The sequence below is a fragment of the Eucalyptus grandis genome, chromosome 11, assembly GCF_016545825.1.
Source record: "Eucalyptus grandis isolate ANBG69807.140 chromosome 11, ASM1654582v1, whole genome shotgun sequence".
NCBI classification, from domain to species: domain Eukaryota; kingdom Viridiplantae; phylum Streptophyta; class Magnoliopsida; order Myrtales; family Myrtaceae; genus Eucalyptus; species Eucalyptus grandis.
Window position 1 is genome coordinate 16,268,775 of NC_052622.1, and position 21,657 is coordinate 16,290,431.

General features: G+C 38.8%; 2 protein-coding genes and 1 long non-coding RNA gene across 8 annotated transcripts; 1 reads left to right on the plus strand and 2 right to left on the minus strand.

The window, feature by feature from the left end:
• Positions 1-929: 929 nt before the first annotated feature.
• LOC120289375 lies at positions 930-1,940 on the minus strand. Its single transcript, XR_005547322.1, has 2 exons — positions 1,838-1,940; positions 930-1,413 (listed from the first exon to the last, which is right to left on the minus strand). It is a non-coding gene; the product is annotated as an uncharacterized LOC120289375 (long non-coding RNA).
• A 7,860-nt stretch (positions 1,941-9,800) lies between these two features.
• LOC104425087 (short-chain dehydrogenase reductase 2a) lies at positions 9,801-10,960 on the plus strand. Its single transcript, XM_010037673.2, has 2 exons — positions 9,801-9,918; positions 10,004-10,960. The coding sequence occupies exons 1-2, from the start codon at positions 9,827-9,829 to the stop codon at positions 10,833-10,835; spliced, it is 924 nt and encodes a 307-aa protein (XP_010035975.2). The 5' UTR covers positions 9,801-9,826; the 3' UTR covers positions 10,836-10,960.
• A 5,784-nt stretch (positions 10,961-16,744) lies between these two features.
• Positions 16,745-20,566, minus strand: LOC104425088. 6 transcript variants are annotated; one of them, XM_010037676.3, is made up of 2 exons: positions 19,924-20,566; positions 16,745-18,896 (listed from the first exon to the last, which is right to left on the minus strand). In XM_010037676.3, exon 2 carries the CDS (start codon positions 18,820-18,822, stop codon positions 17,119-17,121), a length of 1,704 nt encoding a protein of 567 aa, XP_010035978.2. In that variant the 5' UTR covers positions 18,823-18,896; positions 19,924-20,566; the 3' UTR covers positions 16,745-17,118. The 6 variants fall into 6 exon arrangements, with proteins under 6 accessions (XP_010035978.2, XP_039161558.1, XP_010035976.2 ...); XM_039305624.1 differs by having other exon boundaries at positions 16,745-18,926; XM_010037674.3 differs by lacking the exon at positions 19,924-20,566 and adding an exon at positions 19,795-19,862.
• Positions 20,567-21,657: the final 1,091 nt, after the last annotated feature.

Sequence of the window (21,657 nt, forward strand, 5' to 3'; positions counted from 1 at the left end):
TACTCTATTCCTATTCTACAATCACTCTCAGACTTTTGCCCTGCCTCTTGCAGGGCGTGGGAGTCGATACCCACTCCTAAAATTTACGCGTCCCCACCCCATCCCCCTGAAAAGGTGGGGATTTGAACCCCCAACCTCCCCCTTCCATGTTGGAAGAGTGGCTACTGGGGCGAATCCCAGTAGTTATGTAATACATGAAGAGATCTATGGCTACGAAAAACCTTATAGTATTATATATATAGGGTTTCTTCTCTCATTTCACAGGTAAAACATAATCCAGAGCTTCTTTCTCTAGAATTCTCTCTATAGTCATTGTGAGTGTAAGCAAGTAAGTATGACTTAAGAAGATATTCCTAAGGCCACACGAATATGAAAATGGTAGATTGATTGACTTGTGATACATACATCTAGTTTCATTTTTGGAAAAAAAAAAATCACCAAAAAGCACATAAAAATAATTATATGCCCGTAGCGTGCTTGTGTGGAAGTTAGCATGTGATAAGGTGCAAGTATACATACGTTTATACAGCCACACCACCATGGTCATTGTCTTGTCGTTGCTAACTATTAATGTTTGCAAGACACAGACCTTTGCACATGTCATGACTTTTTACAGTATAAAAATTGCTGCTAATGTTCATTCTAAAGGATCAAATCGAACATTATAACACAACTTAGAAGATTCATTTAAATAAATCAAGATATACGTTCATATATTTTATATGCTCGTGTGATCGACTTCATCTATCACAAACAAGTTACTGACTAAACTTAACAAACACTTCTATATTCATTGTCGAGGTTTTTGAGTTACCAATATCTAGTAATCAAGTTTCATCATTTTGGTTTTTAATCTGCAAGCAAATACTAGAAAACTCGATGATGAGTAGCTGTTGGATGTAACACATGATTGTAATGGTTTTTTTTTGGAATTTTGTAATGATGTTCGTCCTTTTTGGTGACAATCCCACATGATCAAGAAAGAAGCTTCCCATCTTTTTTAGGGTTCGCCGTCTTCAGCCGATTCTTTGGAGCGCGGTCTTTTATATTTGGAAGATTCCAAGGAAAAGTGGATTTGTCAGCTCATAACTTCTTATCTCCCCAAGCCGGGAAAAGCCTTTTTGCCTCCCCTACTTTTAATATATTCCAGGTTTACAGGTTCTAGAAACCCACCCAAATAAAGAACATCAACATATCATCTCACCAATCAAACCTAAGCAAGTCCTTAAAAGGCTCAAGGAGGAAATAGGTGGGAGATCCGCCCTGGAGTGAAAGATCTTGCGCTGTCCACCATATTCCCTCTATGTTAGGAAGACAAAGGTAGATAGAAAATTAAGGAGTGCTAAAGTGGAGAAGGTAGATTCTGCGCTTGCATGCCTTGACTATCGCTGGGTAGGCTAGTACGATAGCCACCTGCGCTTGGAATGAGTAGGGGTGGGTGAAAAGTTCATTGCAGAGCTAGCACATCTTATGGCAATGCAACATAACTGCAGGCTAGCTCGGTACCCCCCAATTATGTTGCAATGCCTTTTGATCACAGGACCGAAAAAAGAAAAGAAAGGAGTGACGGTTTTAAGAGAAAATGATTGCCTATTAAAAAATTTCCATGACTCGCATGGTTCTTAATAAACCAGCATGAGATTAACAAATACACGTACACTCTAAAAATAAGAAGGAAAACACCTTCAATGAATTAGCACCAAAGGACAATTCAACATGGATAAAAAATTATCGGCTTCGGTTATTGATGATAGTATATAAACTAACCAATCGCTTATAATCTTTATCGATGGTGAATCACAGCTCATTGCATAAGGAACTGGAAAAAAACATATACCTGTACTCCCGATCGGAGTCATGTATCTCCATAATCTCGAATTCACAATGATAACCATCGGGTAGATTTAACCACCTCAATAATATACTCTAAGTCAGCATTAATATTTCTTATGACACTGTTGTTAATTGGTTAAGTGCACTATTTGTACAAGATAATGGTGGAGATAATCATGGAGTCTTTGCTTCAAAGCTTTCGCTGGATGGGGACGAAATGGACCTTGCTTCGCGTTCGGGTGTAGTATCAATGAAGGCCACTCCCACTACCTTCGCCTCCCCGAGAAAGAGAAGCAAAGAAACATCAACTCCAACTACTCTTAATGCCGGCCGTTGACATGATTATACGTGCACTCAGAAAAAATATATATATAATATTTCATCATTCAAGCCCCTAAAGTTAGACCCCCCATCCCCTTTTCTTTCCTAGGAAAAACTTTAATATAGGTACATTTACCTTAAAATTCCCGATTGGCGGGGTCGTCTCGTCCGACATGGCATTGTCCTCGCCCCGGGCATCCCATTTTACTGTAAGCCAGACCAAAAAGACTTTAAGGTTTCATTGCTGGGTGAAGAAATCATTGCCAGCTTTTAACATTATGAATCATGAACAACACGAGGCGAGACTTTATCCCTAAAACTTAAAGCAACAGGCTAAGACGGGTGCACCAAAACTCCGTGAATTGGACCGACGGGTGGTGTCTTGATAATATACTCGAGCTGAATTAGGGTTTTCCTTCCACGCATTGATGGTGTGGATTCGAGTTTCGTAATTATGAGAAGTCGCTGGGCATCCGCGTGGGGCGGTTGATGTTGAACCTAACACCAGGCCTTGCTTCATTCGTGAATATCTGTGTTTTCATCTTTCATTTTTTTTTTTTGTCAAAATGAAACTCTTCAAAGCAATTGCATATTTTTGGTTTTTGGTATTCTCGAAAGCATGTTTGGTACATTGAAATTAGATTATTTTGATAAATGGAAATTTCCGAATGCATATATATACATATATATTAACAATGAAGTTTGCCTTTCAGGTTGGGATGAAAGGGTAAAAAATTATCTTTTTTTGTTTTTTTGTTCTGGCTTTTGATTTGTCATTAAGAAAAATGAAAATAATCTCCCTTGTTTTCATATGCTAACGCTTATTCATGTGTGAAAAATACGTTTTTAATGCCGTTTTGACTAAAAGGAAAATAAAGAATTATAGACCAGCTTTTTTTTTACAACAAGCGTGCCGTAGTTAGGTTGATTACATCTTGTTTGGAACCGAACCTCAAAGCTTAGAAGAAAAATGAGAGATGCATTACAAGAAGTCGATTCAAAACTGCTAAAATTTCGTTATTAGAGCCCGTTGTGTTATTGATTTAGTTTAAATCTCTACATATAAAAGCCGTGCTTTATATAGTGGTTTCTGGATCAGGACCCGACTCAACGAATTTCTTAATCAGACATGCAAGCAGGACCAATCAGTCCAATGCGGCTCATTTTAAAGGCTTGCGATCCGTGCATTAAGCTCTCGATTAGGTGGATTACATTGTGTTTACCATACCTAATTAAGGCCTTCCAATGTAAATGGGTATAGAGATTTACTCGGTGCACACGCAATAGTCAGCAAATAATCATTTGGGCCAGACAAAGAGGCCCTTCAAAAGATTGGGCCTTGTCATTTGAAATTGCTGTAGGCAATACTTAATCAGCTAAAAACCATCACGCGAAGCCTTACCTCACTCGGCCCTGAAATAGCAAGTAGGGAAAAAGAAAGGAGAAAAAGAGCCGTGAAATCTAAGAGAAAATCCTACACTTGTTTAGAATTCAAATTCTTCTCCTTTCAATCAAACCATTTCAGTTTGGGCTTGATTTATTTCACCAAAAATGAATGATGTGAAAAACATTTTTCAAAAAATGATCACTTGTATTACTTGAAATAATTAATAAAAAAAAATTACTTTTTGGCTAAACATTCTTGTAGATAGTGAAAATCTTTTTTGTTAATTTATTTTCGTAAGCGATACAAGCAATTACTTTTAAGCAATATGTTATCCAAATCATTCATTTTTCAACAAGACGAACACACCCTTAAATTTATGTCCAATATACAATAGTAGATAGATTGATTTACAACGTTAGTTTACAAAATAATGCGATTCAATTAGTGGGTATTAAGCATGCATATCAAACCAAACATCCACATTAACAAGCCCGTCGATTGTTCTCACAGCTGATTAAGATTTTATCAATAAACAACTTGTCTAAGATGCATATTTGATTTATCGTGGGCCGTCCAATTTAGATGATTGTACAACTAACCTGATCAGATATGCAATATCATGATTGGACCCCCTCTTTTATTCGAAAGCAAACAGACCATCTAATTAAATAAATATAAAAAAAAAATGTTGGGCCAATCCGTTATACCCGATGTGGAAAAATAATTATTTAGATGAATTGAAAATTATAAGAATCGAGATTGAAGAAGGTCTACCCAACTGGGACGTATAAAATACCACCAAGTTGATAATTCTTTTTTGGGTCAAAACCAAGTTGATAATTTTAGTAGTGCAATAATTGAGTTTTTTGCTTTCATCCTCCTTTTGGACTCTAAGCACCAGGCCGAAAGACACGTCGTCATGTAGCCAAGTTGACTTAATTTTTCTTTTAACCACGGAGATTAATGATGGTGATTAATAACTTAGTACATTGCCTGCACTATGAATTCCTGTCTTTTGGGAAAATGGTGGTTAAAAAATGGCGCCAATTTTTTTTTATATTTCACATCTCCTACTTGTATTATTATTTGTTGGTGCATGTTGTTGGGGGATTTTATTGCAATTTTGTGCAAATGTTCAAGATTAAGTTGATAAAATTAAAAAGTTTAGAAATATAATTGAATGATTGATTTGTCAATTTTCTCGTATGTGGCAGTGTAGGGAGTAAAGTATAGATATACCTATTTCATGAAGGCGTCATTGCCCTTGGATCTCAAGGCTTTGGAGATGTAAAGCAATTAGAGGGTATTCCTTCTTTATGGGGAAGACAAATATATATAGGGAAACTTGGGTGAGGGGTTAGATGTATGGATATCGGCGTGTTAAAATAAAGAATGTAGTCTTATCAACCCACTAGGATTGTCTAGTACAACTTGGAGTCAAAAGGCTCTTGCTGCTTGGTGAGGTTACCTTTTTTTTCCTTCTTTTTTTTTTTAGGCTAAAACTTATTGAGATTACCTTATAACCATACATCAAGGATCTAAGTAATACTCTCAGTTATAGGGTCATAGATTACCTTATAATGATGCGGTTTAATGGAGATTTGCTTTGCATCAAAATCCACAAAAATTAACTAAAATACAGCTTAACTGTACTTTGTTGTCCTCACTACAGCAACAGGGTGGCCCAAATAATCTTATCTTGTCCAAAATTAATTAATCTTATAATTTGCGCGCAGAATCTTAAGCTTACCCACTCAATCTTTGGTTTATTTTATATAGCCATGAGGATCTTGAAGAGCAAGTTATGAGCATACCCAAAAAATCACAATTTCTCCTACACCCTTAGAAATATTCCTCCTCAAACTTTAATTTTTCCAAGCTTGTTTATCCTTTATTTTGCCGTTCTTAATTATGTCTTGAACTTTTTTAAAAAATTTACATATGTTGATCGAGAATGCAAAATACTATATCATGCCTGCTGATGCGTAAATCATTTATTATTCATCATAAACATAGGACATAATCTCATTTAAAAGCTATTTAAGTAACAAAAATAACTCAGCACCAATTTGACACCATTTTCTGTATTTACGGAAAAAAAAAAGAGAGAGGATAAAGTAATCCAAACACTACATATGAGTATAGAATTCATGCATAACACATGGCATTTTATACTTCATAACATGCCGTTAGAGAGGAACCATAAATGTCGACATATCCCGGTGCCATTTATTTTATCTCAATTAGAATTGATAAAGATAACTTGGAGTTTGGAATGAATGAAGATGTCCTAAATGAGGGAGATTCGTGCATGTTCTTTGGATATTAAATTCTATTTCCGCTGTCGAACGTATTGGACTAGTGATAAAGAGATCAAGTTGTCTTCCAACTTCGAGTCATTTGTGTGAGAGATCTGCCATCTCCTATTGGAAGACTCTAATTTCTAGCATATTAACGTGACGATGACTTCGGATTTGTACCAATGAAACGAACAGTTATGCCTCAAAGAAAATGTCATCTAACGAATATAAAATCATTTATGAGATTTTATGAAATCACTATTAATTATTCTTAAAATTTAAATTGTTGGATGAATACGTAATTTAATTGTTAAATATTATGATAAATTAATAATAATATTCGAAGGGAGTAGTTATGCTGGCCACCGTCCCGCGCGAGAGTAGATGTGTATTTCCCTTTGGCAACCTGCCTGAGGCATGGGATGGCGGATGATGACACTTTTTTTTGTTATATATATATAATTCTAATAAATGAGTTTATTTATTCGTACAAGACAACCTCATGAGTGTAGTTTAGAAATCTTCCTTGATAACAATCTGAGGACAAGTTAAATCACACGCCTATATTTATGATGTTGATGGCATGTTGACTTCCTCAAGCCAAAACTTGTAGGCAGAAAAGACAAGCTCGTGGCAAGTCCATTAGGTTTACTCTGCAGAGCTGTCGGCAGAAAATTCGAAAAACTACGGGGATTCTTCCAGGTCGACTCTGCAGAGCTGTCGGCAGAAATCACTTTGCGGCCTTCGGCGCCAAAGACAATCCAACTTTGGACGATTGGAAAGCGATCGAGATCGCTTGGCGATTCATACTTGACGACAAAGTGTGCGAATGAGGTTTGGACGGAATGATAAAACTATGAATCTAAGCCTGAAGAGCAGTGATTTGCATCGGCATGGAATTTATACTGAATTGCAAAAATATGAAACGAAACTACATTGAATTCAAGGTGTAATATGTTAGAAAGTTTAACTCAAAAATTTAAGTTATTGAATGAATGCATTGTTTAATATTTAAAAATTTTACTACTACTAAAATGCGAAAATATGAATTTATGAGATTTGAATTCGAAAGTTTTTATTTTGATACAATGTGAGAATTTGTGATATTGCTGCCTATCATTTTAAAAGTTCAATCTAACAAGTGGAGCGAAACTATATACACTATTTCAACACTATCTCTTCAATCGCATATAAGCTGGATTATGAACGGCACATAAAATTTGACTGGTAAGGAGAGAATGCACCTACGTGAAGGGGATGGAACTAGCTCCGACTTTGGCTCCAATGCGAATTTTTCATAGAGTAAGTCGAGGTGTCTTTGACCAACTCCGATGCAGACTCTTCTTTAATATTCTCCGAAATTAGTTGCAACCATTATCCATAATGCTCAAAATTCTCCGATATAGTTGGAGAGCTCTATGGTCAACCCTTGACTCCATAACTTATTTTTCTGGAATTAATTCCGAACATACACCTTCGACCAGAAAAAGGATAGCTGGTATTTCTAGATGGCAACGAAAACGATGGATATGCATGCCCTTTATTTATTTATTTCTTTATGAAATTCTAATCTTGACTGTAAAGAAATGGAGACAAGTTGCAAGAACAATCCAATCTGTAGGAGTATCCACAAAACAAAACAAAAGGAAGCCGTTGGGTCTATTAGGACATGCATGATAAAATTTTTACTTCTCTATTTCTTTATTTCTCTGTTCCCCAGAACAGGTTTGGAACAGAAATCCATTTGATAATGTAATTTAATTTTTCTATTTTTAGAACGGATTTCTATTCCAAAAATAGATTTGAAGAAGAAATCAGAAGCTAAAATTTTAACTTCTCAATTTATGACCGGAAATTAATTTTTGTTCCAGAAATTTTGTCATGCGCACCCTTAGATGAATAGAAACGTCTTAATGCATGTGGCTGCAACGATGTGCTCCTTATTCTCGAACCTTTAAGTTGTCGTAGTGCGCAGTAATTATGACTCAAACCAAACATTACGTTAAGGGTGCTAGCCACTCCCCCACCTTTTACCAATAAAAGAAATGATTAAAGAGGAAACATTAAGGATACTAAGATGATCATAAAAAGATTTATTTATCAAAAGATTTCTGGATATTTGAAATCAATTACATCTTGCCGGCTGCAAGTATCAATAAAATAAACATGGAAGCCAAAAGGGTCTTGCTCACATGCTGAAACATCTGAGGCGATCTGTCTCAAAATGACTTGATGTGTAGATTTTGTTAGTATCTTTTTCGGTATTCCTACCATATTCAATTTAAATAATCCAATGCAGGAGATGATGTTCTTGATGACGTCTCAATGACGAGCTAGCTAGAACTATCAACTTGAATACAGAGAGCATGGACCACCCACCCAAAAAGAGAAAATAAGGTTGAATACTGTGGCTGATAAATGAAGCTAGTTTAATCTAGACAACATAACCTCTCATTTTGCCAGCTCAAATTAATAATGTAATCCGTGCAAAGTGTAGCAGTCGATTGGCCAATAAGACCGGTCACGACAACTTACATAGCTTCAGAACCCGTGAATATTCTTCTTTAAAAAAAAGACAAAATGATCATAATAATAAACAGAATAAAAAATTAAATCGGATATCAAATTTAAATGATTCGATCAATACAACTTGTTCCATAGGGAGATAAGTAGATGACCCAATTATAAATCAAGCGATACAATATAAATTATAACTACACCCAAATCACTCAAATACTTTTAAGATTTACAATCTTAATCATACCTAATGATTCGCATGGTGTTTAGCCATCACAATTCCTCACAAACTTATCACCCAATCCGGCAAATAATAAACAAATCTAATTATATGTTGCACTCCCGAAGCACTCTTGATTTTCGCCGGATGTAATTCACAAGCATCCCGTACCAATTAATTATTACGACCAAAAGGCTTCTCTGCTTACTCACTGACGAGCAAAAACCCACTAAATCCACCTACAAATCTAAGTCACCTTGTCCGCGTTCAGATTATAGAAATGCAATGAGCCGAACGAGAGAAGTTCACTAAAATAAAAGGAGCAAGAACCCCGAGTCGTCGAATATGAATAGAATAATCGAATAAATAGTAGAAAAATAGACAGCCGGCTTCATCTAGTACAAGTGGCTGTTTTATTGAACAGATTATGCGCGATCCGAGATCTCTCGATTCCCCCGAGTCATGTGTCATGGAGCTTTGGACATCCACTGTTTCGACTTTGAAAAATCCTGCATCGAGGCCTACACTTGATATGTCGAGATTTAGGACAGAAAAAAAAAAAAAAAAAAAAAGAGCAAAATACAAAATACTAAAGAGCGTACTTAGATCATCGTATTTCGAAAATGTCTGATTTCTTTTATCATTTGGTGGGTTTCTAGGTACGCATGTTTTTATCGAATACCGCGATATTTCGACGTGTGCTTTTCCCATTTTCTATTTAGCTTTCATTGGTGCGCTCGAAGCAAGTAGTCCTCCGAAAAAACGTTGGCGGATCGGAAAAGGGTTTGCCCGCTCGGTGCCACGTGCTTCATACAGTTTTCGTTACGCGTATACAAAGTCATATGAAATTTCACATAAAATTTCTTTATCTCGCCCCTCGCGAATGAGGTTTCCGACTGTGTTTCTTTACCTCCCGTCTCGTTGAAACATAATGAGCACCTTGATCAAAGCACATCCTGCAATGGAAGCACAGCTTTAGCCATATTTCCTTCGGAAACATCGAAGAAGCACTTGGGTCAAAGCACATCCTCCTCCTCTTGCTTCCTTCCATAAAAACAAGAGCTTAAAATTTAATGGGAGAGGTTGGGTTGTTGAAGGGACAAGGCGAGAGTAAATTAATATGCAGAGCGTAGGACAGCTTCTTGAGAACCTTCTTGCATCGCTTATAAAAACCCTAGACTCATTTCTCTTTCCGAACCATCCACTCTCCACCCCTCCCCCCTCTCTCTCTCTCTCTCTCTGCGCAAAATGCCTGGCCAAGTGATGTCTGAGAAGCTTCTTCAAGGGCTTCCTTTCTCGGAAAGAGAAAGCCACAGTAATGGCGCTAATTACCACCAGAGGTAGATCCTTCTCCTTTTTCAGCTGTAGTCCTAGTTCATCTCCACATTAATCAGCTCCCCTCATTTCCCATTTTTGTATGCACAGGTTGGAGGGCAAAGTGGCCATAGTCACGGGCGGTGCCAGAGGAATAGGAGAGGCTGCCGTGCGGCTCTTCGCCAGACATGGCGCCAAGGTCGTTGTGGCGGACGTCGAGGATGTCCTCGGGGAAGCCCTCGCGAGCTCACTGGCCCCGAACTACTGCGTCACCTACGTCCACTGCGACGTGAGCTCGGAACCCGACGTGGAGAACATGGTGAGCTCGACTGTCTCCCGCTACGGCCACCTCGACATCCTCTTCAACAATGCCGGGGTCCTGGGGAGCCAGTCGGGCAAGAGCAAGAGCATCCTGAACTTCGACGCCGAGGAGTTCGACTGTGTGATGCGCGTGAATGTCCGGGGCACGGCCCTGGGGATGAAGCACGCGGCTGGGGCCATGATCCCCCGGGGGAGCGGGTGCATCATCTCGACGGCCAGCGTGGCCGGGGTCCTTGGGGGCCTCGGCCCACACGCCTACACGGCGTCAAAGCACGCCATCGTGGGGCTCACGAAGAACGCGGCGTGCGAGCTGGGCCGGCACGGAATCAGGGTCAACTGCATCTCACCGTTCGGGGTGGCGACATCGATGCTCGTCAATGCGTGGGGCGGCGGCGACGTAGGAGATGAATGCATGAGTTTTGGGGTGCCGTGCGAGCAAGAAGTGGAGAAGATGGAGGAGTTCGTGAGCAGCCTTGCCAATCTGAGGGGGCCGACGCTAAGGGCGAAGGACGTTGCCGAGGCCGCTTTGTATCTTGCTAGCGACGAGTCCAAGTACGTCAGTGGCCACAACTTGGTTGTCGATGGGGGTATCACCACTTCCAGAAATTGTGTTGGTTTGTAGAATTTTCTTTTCTAATCTTTTTGCCTCTTTTTTTTTTTTTTTTCTTTTGTTGATTGCCGTTTTCTTTTGTAATTGGAAACTTCGATTGTACAATTCTAATGGTGTCTTTGCTCTTCTCAAGCATCAACTTTATCTTCGCCTTTTATTCTCTGGCATGTTTGTCACACTTAAAGCGGGTATGCGGGAGTTTGAGAGCAGAGTTTCTTAGGCTCTAGTATTACGGTATCCGATAATTGTTCGATACACCGACTGATGTATTAAATGGTATCATGCATTTAATTATATAACTTTATCTTAGTGCATTTTGAAGATCACAATAAGTTAGAATATTTTTATGGGTCTAAAGTATCATGTCATAATGGCATAGGACCGCACACTTGGTCAACCGACCTCTTCTTTCTATCTTTATTTCTTTTTCTTTTTTTTGGGGGGGGAGAGGGGGATACAAAAGTTATAATAAATTCAAAGTGAGTATGTGCTGGAACATGTTCCACAAATTATATTTTCCGTACCAATGTACAAAGCAGATGCAGACAATGATGATTGGTTGAACTTTAGGGAAATGCAAAGTCATTTTCTCAAATGGCTCAAGGTAACAAATGCCATTTGGTTGCCCTCAATTTGGGTACATTTTTCGCAAGCAACTTCGAAGTGAAAAAAGGAGGAGGAAAAAACAGAAGAAAATTGCTCCAAACTCTAGCACCTGCAACGCCAATTTCTGCTTCAGCTTCACCAATTCCTCAGTCTAATCGCGCGACCAGCAGTAGCCCCCATCTCAGCCAACTTGACGACCGGTGATGTTGACGACCACAGCAAGTAGGGGTCAAGGAGAGTCTCGATGAGCAGAGCAACACCACGATTACAACCGAGGGGCCTCGACCCTCATCTGTGCCAGAGATGAAGTCGAAGACGTACAAGGGCCAGATCTGTGCCGGAGGAGGTCCTCAGACCCTGGCGACCATCTCTAAAGAGCTAGATTTAGGTCCTGAACTACGACACGAACTTGGAGATGAAGTTGAAGCCGTACAAGGGCGATCAAATGTTGGAGAAGGTCATCTGATGGTTGGTGAGACCATAGGCGAAGGCCATTAAGGTCACCTGATCCTAAGCAAGGTGACATCAACGTCGCACGACCTCAGAGAAGCCAGATCTATACTCTGACATCACACAAGCCAAACAACATATGTGGGCTCTAACATCATGTGACCCTAGCAATACAATCGCGTGACCTTAGCGACGCGACAATAGTGTCACGCAACCCTAGCTGACCCCTCGCCACTATCTGTCTAACCCCTCAACCATCACAAACTATATCTGCTAAAGAGGAGTTGAATAGTTGCGATGGCAAAATTGGAATATGAAATTATTAGTGGGGTCATTTGGAAAAAAAAAAGTGCATTTATCTTGGAATCTAATTTGTGAAAAACCTCAAGATAAGTCCCCCACCTGCTTTAGGCTTTCAGTTTTGCCAATATCAGCATTTCATCGAAGTGTGCCAACAAAAAATCGTCAAATATCTCAACTTTTTCTCAAGGCACTCTAGAGGCCCAAACCAAGCCGAAAGCACCCATTAATGCTTGCTTGCTAAAAAGTCAAAGAGCTAAAGCTTCACAATATCGAAGCCCCCATACGACTAGGTGGGAGTTATTTGTCTTTTCCTTAGACAATTGAACTTGAGAAATCACTAAAATAATGATAAAAAGTACCAAAAATCTCCCACCCTTCGGCGTATTTCGTGCGTTCTACATCGTCCAAGCCTCCATAGACCTAGGAGGGGAATTAGATTCATCTTAGACAAATAAATATCTAACGAAACTAATTAAAATACTACTACCAAGTACCGAAATTCTTCGACCCCTCCGCGTATTTCGGGCTTGTCAAAATTGCGAATCTAACTAATCATGGAACCGAAAACCAGCTGTGGTCTAGCTCATGCCAATCTCCCAAGTGATAATTTAAAAAAAAAAAAAAATCATCTTTTTAGGGGTTCGCATGAATGCGAGCTGGAGCCAGAGTTTTGCAGCTCTAAAGTACATAGTTTATCCTCGACATGTGACTTTCGCAAAAACTAAAAGATGGGTTTTCTTTAGAAAGGAAATCGCTGCCTATCGTCGTCGACTCGGCCCGCCAGCATCGATGTCCTCGATACGGTGTTTGACCAGAAAGCTTAAATTATCACGTGGAGGGAGATTCTATGGAACGTAAAGTACGTTATGATTGCTGTTTAGGTGACATGTGATCATATTCGACACTCCTCTTCACGTTTTATTGCGAATCGGGCGGGGCTCCTGTCACGAGTTAGCCATAAAGAATCTATCACGAGCGACAAGCTTGGGGGCCGTCTGAATTATTAAAAAAGCCAGGTCGTCACATGATGGGAAGAGGTGCTGACCAATTGTCAGACTCTCCCCAATCTCAGTACATACTTTTAATTCCAACTAGCGTGGTTCTTTTGAAGTATATCCACATGGATGTACATTGCCTTTGATGACATTAGAGCAACAATGAAAGGCAAGTGGCAGCATATTTGATCGCTCTCTATTGTGTGTAGAAACTCCATTAAGTTGGGCATGTGCTTGGCTCTTTTGGCTCTTCCCATCAAGCAAGAGCCACCCAATTGGGAAAATTACTAAAAAAGTCTTAAACTTATTGTATTTGTGCCAATTCAGTTCTAAATCTTTTAATTGTGCCAATTAAATTCTAAACATTTTTACATTTTACCAATTAAATCCATTCATCTAATTTTAACTAGAAATTGCTACCATTGATGCCAGTCATCCTGCTAACATGATCGACGTTAACATGTATTATTTTTATAATTTATTTTTCTCCAAGCTCAACGAGGGCCAGTTGAACCTTGCCAATCATGGGCAGGGACCAGTTGAATTGACCATGGGCAAGGGCTTCGTAGCCCTCAACAAGTGGTCGACAATGATTGGCCGATGACCCTCACTAGACTTGTTAGAATAAAAAAGGAAAAGAAAGAAAGAAAATAAACAAATAAAATATAAAAATTTATTCACGTCAACACCGGCTGTGTTACATTACACTATTAGCATCTACATCAACGACTTCCGATTAAAATTGGCCGAATGAACTCAATTGGTATAATGAAAATGTTTAAGGTTGAATTGGTACAAGTGCAAAAAATTTATAACTTTTTTTAGTAATTTTAAGGCCAAAATAGCAGCTACATGATCACCCTGCTAAATAGCCATTACAATGTAGCTGTAGTTGCTGTTATCTAAATATCCCTATAATTTTTCTCCTACTCACCCTACCAATATTAGATTATGTTAATTGTAACTGGGATTGTATCGATTATGACTATATTTATACATTATATGTAGCGATAACGCCAATTATAATTATATTGACATAAAATATCAATTATCATATGATTAATACTATCGTGGTCATTGATATGATACTAAATAATATTTAATTAATTCACAATGTAACAATTAGCATAGAATTAGTTGTTTACATTAGGTATGATTATGTAAATTTTTACTTGATCTTATATGGTCAGTAATATATATCGAGTACGTCATAAAATTATTATTTTAATTATAATGATTATATATCATTTATAATACGATCCCATCTTATGCGATTAGCTTTAAAATTTATTCATAAACATTTGATATTATATAATAGATAAAATCTCTAATTAAATTGTAAAATATTGGTAATATATATATCGGGTATTACATGCATGATTGGCTATTATAGTGATAATTTGTATAATGTAATATTTATTTTCAATCAAATCACATCTTTCGTGCTTAGAATTTGATTCTAGCTATAAGTAAATTAATAAAAATGAATGAATACTCAATATAGCAAATTGTAATGTTAGATAGTATATACAGTGTATTAAACTCATGATTGACATTTAAAGTGAAAATAATTATACTCCCTGTAGTTTTAATTTTAAGGGGTATTTTAGGAGTCCTGATTATATTATACCATTTATTACATAAGCTACTTATAAAATCAAGCAGTGTAATGGATATTACATTGTTTAAATAAAACAGTCTAATATCTATGACAGCTTTGTTACATTGCAACTAATCATATTATGGTCTTATTTCATTATTGAAATTAAATGGGCTATTGATGTTAAGAGAGGGATCTACACACAATTGATTAATGGTGTTTAAACTTCAAGGAATGTACAATGTTCTAATTGAGCCAAACGTTCCTTTGTACTAAAGGACGAATCATCACTTGGGGATTTATATCCGATAATTTTCTTCAGCTCCAAGAACACTGTAAATTTCGAAATGACATACGGTCTACCTAATTAAGCTACTGAAGATCAGGAATTGAATGTCATATTTCAAAGTCCAATTAATGCCGTGCAAACTGCTCTAAATGATGGCACCTACGCAGGTCCAAATGCCTTGATTAAACCAGTTCATGCGGTTTGTAGGGCATTTGTAGAGGTGTCAAAATGGGTCATTGACCCATTTATGGACCCATTTATATTTAAATAGGTCGTTAATGGGTCAAGCCTATTTCCTAAAGCACCTAAAGCACCTATTATAGGTTTTAATGGGTCAAGACTGGGATATATGGATCTTAAATGGGTTAAAGAGCTGACCCATTTAAGATCCATTTATCAACTCATTAAAAATGAACCTATTTATTTTCACCAAAAACCTCACAATATCTCTCTCTCTCTTTAAATTTACAAAAATATTTTAAAAAAATCGAAATTATAATTATTTTTATTTTTATTTTCTTTTTTTTTTTCTTCTTCCTCCGGGCCGCCGACGACGATGGCCAAGAACCGGCCGCGAGCCTCGAGCTTGCCGAATCTGGTGAGGTAGAGGCCTTACCGACGTTCGGCAAGGCTCAAGCCTCACCGATCCGGTGAGACTCAAGCTCGCCGGCGTCGGGCAAGCTCAAGCTCGTCGGATCTAGTGAGCCTCAAGCTTGCTAACGCCGGCGAGTCGGGCGAGCTCCAGGTCGCCTGTGGTCGGCCATCGGCCGTCGTCGTGGCCGACGGCCGTTCAAAGAAGAAGAAGAACAAAAATTAAAAAGAAAATTAAAAATTATATTTAAAAATAAAAATAATTAAAATTTTAATTTAAAAACAATTAAAATTCGATTTTTTAAAATTTATAAAAATTGTCCATTAAATTTGAGTTGTATAAAATTATTTTAGCAATACCATTTTATATATATAAAATAAGCTTTTTTAAGTTTAGTTAAATGGGTCAGGTATGAGTTGGGTATGAGTAAAAAATTTTGTATTGCAATAAATGGGTTATAAATGGGTTAAATGGGTCGATTTGGGTCGGACCATTTATGACCCAACCCAACCCACTCGTTTAACGGGTATAGGCGTTTGGTGAGCTTATATATGGTCAAATGTATTTGCTCGTGGGATATCCGAATATAGAAACAAAGAAAATTTGGAAGACGAAAAGTCTCTTGGTGCTGAAGAAAGCCCGGAGAGCCGTTCTTTAAGAGTGCTTCAAAAGGACTGGGCATTTGTCCCCTTTGGTCCAATCTCAGCTGGCCGAAGCGTTGCTACTGGGCTCAGTTAGTATGTTGTGGACAGACATTGTACGTAGAACAGGCTTCGCAGGTAACAGTTGGATATTATCAGCGTCTTCTGCGACCATTAATTCACGAGAACATCTCATGACAAGAGACCGATCCTCTGGAATTGGGTAAGATAGTCTGCAATAGTTTCGAGTTGGTGACGTTGGCAACGGACATTTGACTAAAGTGGGGAACTAAGGCACACCGTCATGTGGAAGCTTGAAGGAGAGGCTGCAATGTCATTGGTAAAGCTAATTTACAGTGCTTACATTATAAGATTTGCAACAACTAGAAACATCACAGTTCCACAAGGGAGTCTGGGGCCTGATGTGCAAAAGGGTAGCTTCTGATCTCCAAGAAATTTTAATTTTATTATAGTTGAGCAGTAAATGATCAGATGAACCAAAAGGACTAGCCAAAGCAGAAGCAGGGAAAACGGGACAGATAAATCAGGACAAATTGATCACGAACCATCCGGTGAAGTTCCTGCTTCAAGTATTATCACGGTCTAATGAGGGCGGTTCATAGTTCAAAAGGTGTAATACAGACATTGAAGCATTGTGTGTTGACATCCATTCGCAGCGTTGGAAAGGTAATGGATACAAAATCACTCTTGAAAAAAATGAAGGATGCGAAAGACGCACGGATTAGAAGGGAAATATCTAGAGAGTAGACTTTAAGCATTGCCGGGTTCTTCACTGCACGCCTGTATGTCTAATCTTTACTACATGCCTTCCCTTTCCATTAATGAAGTTGAAGGCGGCTTCATTAGCTTGCTTTCTTCCACTAGCTTGGCAAGCTGCATTTCCGAATTAAACCTGTCATTTGAAATTCTAACTGGACTCTGCAAGTTTCCAACACCAAGCAAGCCTCCATAGCTGTTCTGGTTTGGAGAACATGAGCTGGATTCCTTCTGAGCAGCTACATCTTCACAAGGTAGATGAGAAACTGTGGCTTGTCTACAATCTCGCGTTTGTTTCCTGCAAAACTTGTCTTCAACAATATCGTAGAAATCGGCAGTCCTCACTTCCTGAGCAAGAGAGCACCAGCAACAGAGAAGCCATCTCACACAATCCGCAATTGCCGGTTTCCCACAGCAAAACTGATCTGCTGGCAAATTAAACCTCTTCCTCATCTGAATCCTCCAGAAACCACCATAGAGCAGACCAAAAACACAGAGGACAATGCCAGTAAATCCCAAGGCCTCCCTCACTATCTCATCATCAATATTAATGGCAGCAAGGCCAAAGATCCAGAAAGGAGCAATGCAGAAAAGGAGGAAAGTGGCAATGTGGACATACATGTTCCCAAACCCGAGCCTTTCCATATTCCAACCGAAGATGCAAAAGCTACAAAAGAGAGAGAGATACGCAACTGCTGAATTGTCACACAGATCAAATAACCCCCCTCTCCATTCAGGCGTATACTCAATGATCCCATGCTCATTCTTGGAAGCAAATGACAATCTCTTCTCTATTGACTTCCTTCTAAGGTCGCCCGGCTGAGCAGAACTGGAAGTCAAATCTCCATCTTGTGCTTCCTCATCAACTTCTAAAACGTACTCTTTTCCTAAAGGGCTAAGGATGGCATACAACCCAGCAATTGCAGGAGAAGCAATTGCGACAGAGAGGCACACACCCACTCCAATTGCAGGACGCTCGGATCTTTCGTAACCCAAGTTGAGGCCACACAGGGCATACTGAGCAAAACAGTTCACGTGAAGCAACATAACCACCACCATCATATGGATCCGCTCTCGGGGTTTAACGGTGCCACTCTTACAATAGACTTTCCTAAGTGCAGACACATCCTTTAGTCTCCACCTACACAAGAGAACAAGGTGGTGGAACCGTTTAGGATGCTGGTACAGGCTCATGAGTGTAAACAAAGCATTGAGGATTTGATTGTTAACCTCAAACCATGCATTTCTCTGTGATTTTTTCGGCAACAAGCTGTTTAACATCCCTGTCATGACTAGAAAAAGAATGGCTCCCGATATAGCAACACAACTTATCCATAAAAGGAGGACAGCGTTGAAAGGGTCATTTGCGTATTCTATGCACATTTTCCCAAGAGATCTCCAATCCAACTTATTAGAAATGACCAAACCGAGACGCTGCCGGAGACCTTGGCTGGTCGAAGAAGGGGCAGAACATGATTCTTCATCTCTTTCATCGGATACTTTCCTGAATTTTGTCGATGGGGACGCTAAATTGGTTGCTGAACCAAACTCGAGAAGGCTGAATGTGCTGGGGGTGGGAAAGGGAAAGAAGCCTCGTCTTTTAGGAATTTTATCACTCAGTAGTCCCTTTCTGGAAATTGAAATGTGCAAGGCCCTTTGTCCGTTGACCTGACAATCTTTCGGTGTCACATTCGAATGCAGTCCTTCCTGAACTCTGGCTGCATCAGCTTCAATTCTTGAAGCCATTTCACCCTAAAACTAGGAAACTCTCCAACTGACAATTTGGCAGTGCACTTTATATGCTAAGTCTCTTCTGCACTCTAGGATCGCAAGACCATATGCAAAATACACTGATGAGCAATGGCCAAAATCCATATTAACACGACATTATAATGAAAATTGAACTTTAGATGTAAATTGTCGAATGATAATCATAAGCCATGCCAAGGGCACCCTAACTAATGGAGGGTGATGTCGGCGACCCAGTCCAACTATGATTCTTAAGACAAGTGTGTTCAAGAAATTTTGCATTCTGCAAACAATTCGAGAGGTGCATATCTACAGGACAAGATCACTCCTTTACTAGTTCAACCAAAGTAGCTTAGATTGAGAGAAAGCAGAACTTGGACAGCCGAGGTTTCATAGCAAAAATGAAGAATTAATTATTATCTATTTGACCAGCAATCATCATCTTGCTCATCCACACATTTCAGTAAACACTTCCTTAAAGAGATCTACGATGTTATATGGACGAATATAGATGATATATACTCTACGAAAGTAACCGCCTTAACAGCTGCTAAATGTGTTCTAAAATTCAACTTACGAAATCTTGTTAACATTTTCTAACGAGAAAAATCAAGGACACTCCCAAACCAGAAGAAAAAAAAGAAGCCAGGAAATAAGGAACCAATGAATGCCTCAAGGGTTGCCTTAAAACCATTAGAACCATAGCAGAAAAATTTAAAGTTTACAAGCTTTCACTTCTTACTTCAACAAGAAGAAAGAAAGTGTCAAATGCTCTGATTTCTCTAAAGTATTGACAAATCTGAGCTCGTTCCATAGCAAGAAAGCGTCAAATGCTGAAACTTCATTTTCTTTAAGAAGGAGCAAGCTCAGCAGAAGCCCCCGTGCACATTCAGCGAACGACAGAGCAAACAAGAAGGATCGAGAAAAAGAAAACCCAGAGAGCTTAGAGAACCAGCCAAACGAACTTACGAGGAAATGTGCTGAATTGCGACTCAGGGGTCGGCTCAAGAAGAACACAGAGACGCGAACTTCAAAAGCGGAAAGCCGCAGGACATATAAAGAAAGGCCAGCTACTGAAACAGAGTGAAGCGAGCGCACCTCGTTTCAAAATTCAAACACAGAAACGCCACTCCACCTCCTTTAAATTTGCCTCGTTCTTCCTCCAACGGTGGGGCCCAAAGCCGAGAAGTGGGAGCCGAGACGGGGTCCAAATACATTCTATCTGCCGGATCATTTGGGACCCGCACAGTTCAATGGATCGTATGCTTTGGGTTAGATACAGATAATCTGGGGTTGCGGATTGGTTAGCGATATTTCACGAGCACGAGATTCACGCATTTAAAGTGCGTCCGAGATTTCTTGTCCTAAGATAACCCATAAGTCAAAAGATAGGTTGACATTTAGATCTTCACCGATGTCGTCTTTCTCGTACTTTCCGAAAAAGCGGAACTTGTTTTCAACTATAAATTAGGCTTGATGTTTTGAAAAACCTCCGGCTTTACCTTTTGTTCCAATTTACCTTTTATCTCATAAAAAAAAAACCTCCAACTTGAAGTCTAATACCAATTCTATCATGTACTTTGGGTTCTATTTCATTTCTACCCTAATCTTATAGAGTGCTTGAACTGATTTATTGTTATCTTTCTTTTCGTATTTTATGCTGGTGTAGATTTTAATATTTCTTTACTTTCCATTTTGTTTGTCTCAAAGAAAATGAATAATTTGAAAAATATTTTTATGAAAATGAATGGTTTATGTTATTTACAAAAATAAATTAACAAAAAATATTTTCATTGCTAGCTAAAATGTTTGGATATATATTATTTTTGATAATGAAAACATTTTTCAATAGTTGATTATTTTAACAAAACTAGCAATTATTTTTGCAAAATGTTTTTCAAATTATCCATTTTTCGCGAAATATACAAAGCCTAGCTTGCAATCAATATTGCTTATGAGAGCTCGTGAGCAGTAGCACTACTTTGCAAGAGGATTATTGAAGCCTGCTTAACAATCTATTCTCCAAGCAAAGCCAAAAGAGGATTGCAACAAGATAAAAATAAACTCGCATATTACCATTCTCTAATCTATTATGCTTTTGCGTTTTTCTGTTTTGTTGAACAAGAGAATTAATCTGACATCATACTGTTCTCAAGATTTGTTAGTGCAGTCATCTTCTTTCCTTTTCTTTATGATTAGAAAACCTATCTTATATAGATAAGCTTGGATGGCCCATGAAATCCACTCTTCCTCATCTATAGACAAAAACCAATTTGAGAAAATCATCCATGCATTCTCCAAAATATCTGAGGTTTTGGTAAAGTAGTTCCTGAACTTTCTTAAAGTCTGTCCATGCCTCCTGCTTTACGTTCACTTCAAGCGGGATTAGCATAGCATCTCTGTTTAGATCAAAGTTCTTTAATGTTGCCTATAAAATATGATGCTATTCTGAATCTCGTTCAACGGTGGTCCTCTTATAACCTCATTGTAAGCCTCACTGCGACGGCGTTTTCAAAGCGATCTGTCTAATAATGAGGCCGACAAGCCCAAGGCAGAAAGAATTAGAAAAATCGTTGCTTGCAGTTGCAGCTATCTTTATATTTCCTTCCAATCGCCAATCATTGAAATGGACTGATTACGGGTTGGTGCGAATGACTCACCGGATGTTTCTGAGATGTGCTAGTTGTTTGTTGCAGAAGAAGCTGCGACCATATATTTATGTGCGGCGTCCACGATGGGGAAGACGGGGCACATGAAAAACTAACTCATCACCCTGAGGAGAGATGATTATGAGCTCAAAAGTTACCGTGCGCACGAGCTGGCGACATCACA

Coding starts and splice junctions, on each gene's coding strand:
- LOC104425087 (XM_010037673.2), top strand. CDS start 9,827: ATGCCTGGCCAAGTGATGTCTGAGAAGCTTCTTCAAGGGCTTCCTTTC. Junction 9,919..10,003: donor GGCGCTAATTACCACCAGAG/GTAGATCCTTCT, acceptor TTGTATGCACAG/GTTGGAGGGCAAAGTGGCCA.
- LOC104425088 (XM_010037676.3), bottom strand. CDS start 18,822: ATGGCTTCAAGAATTGAAGCTGATGCAGCCAGAGTTCAGGAAGGACTG.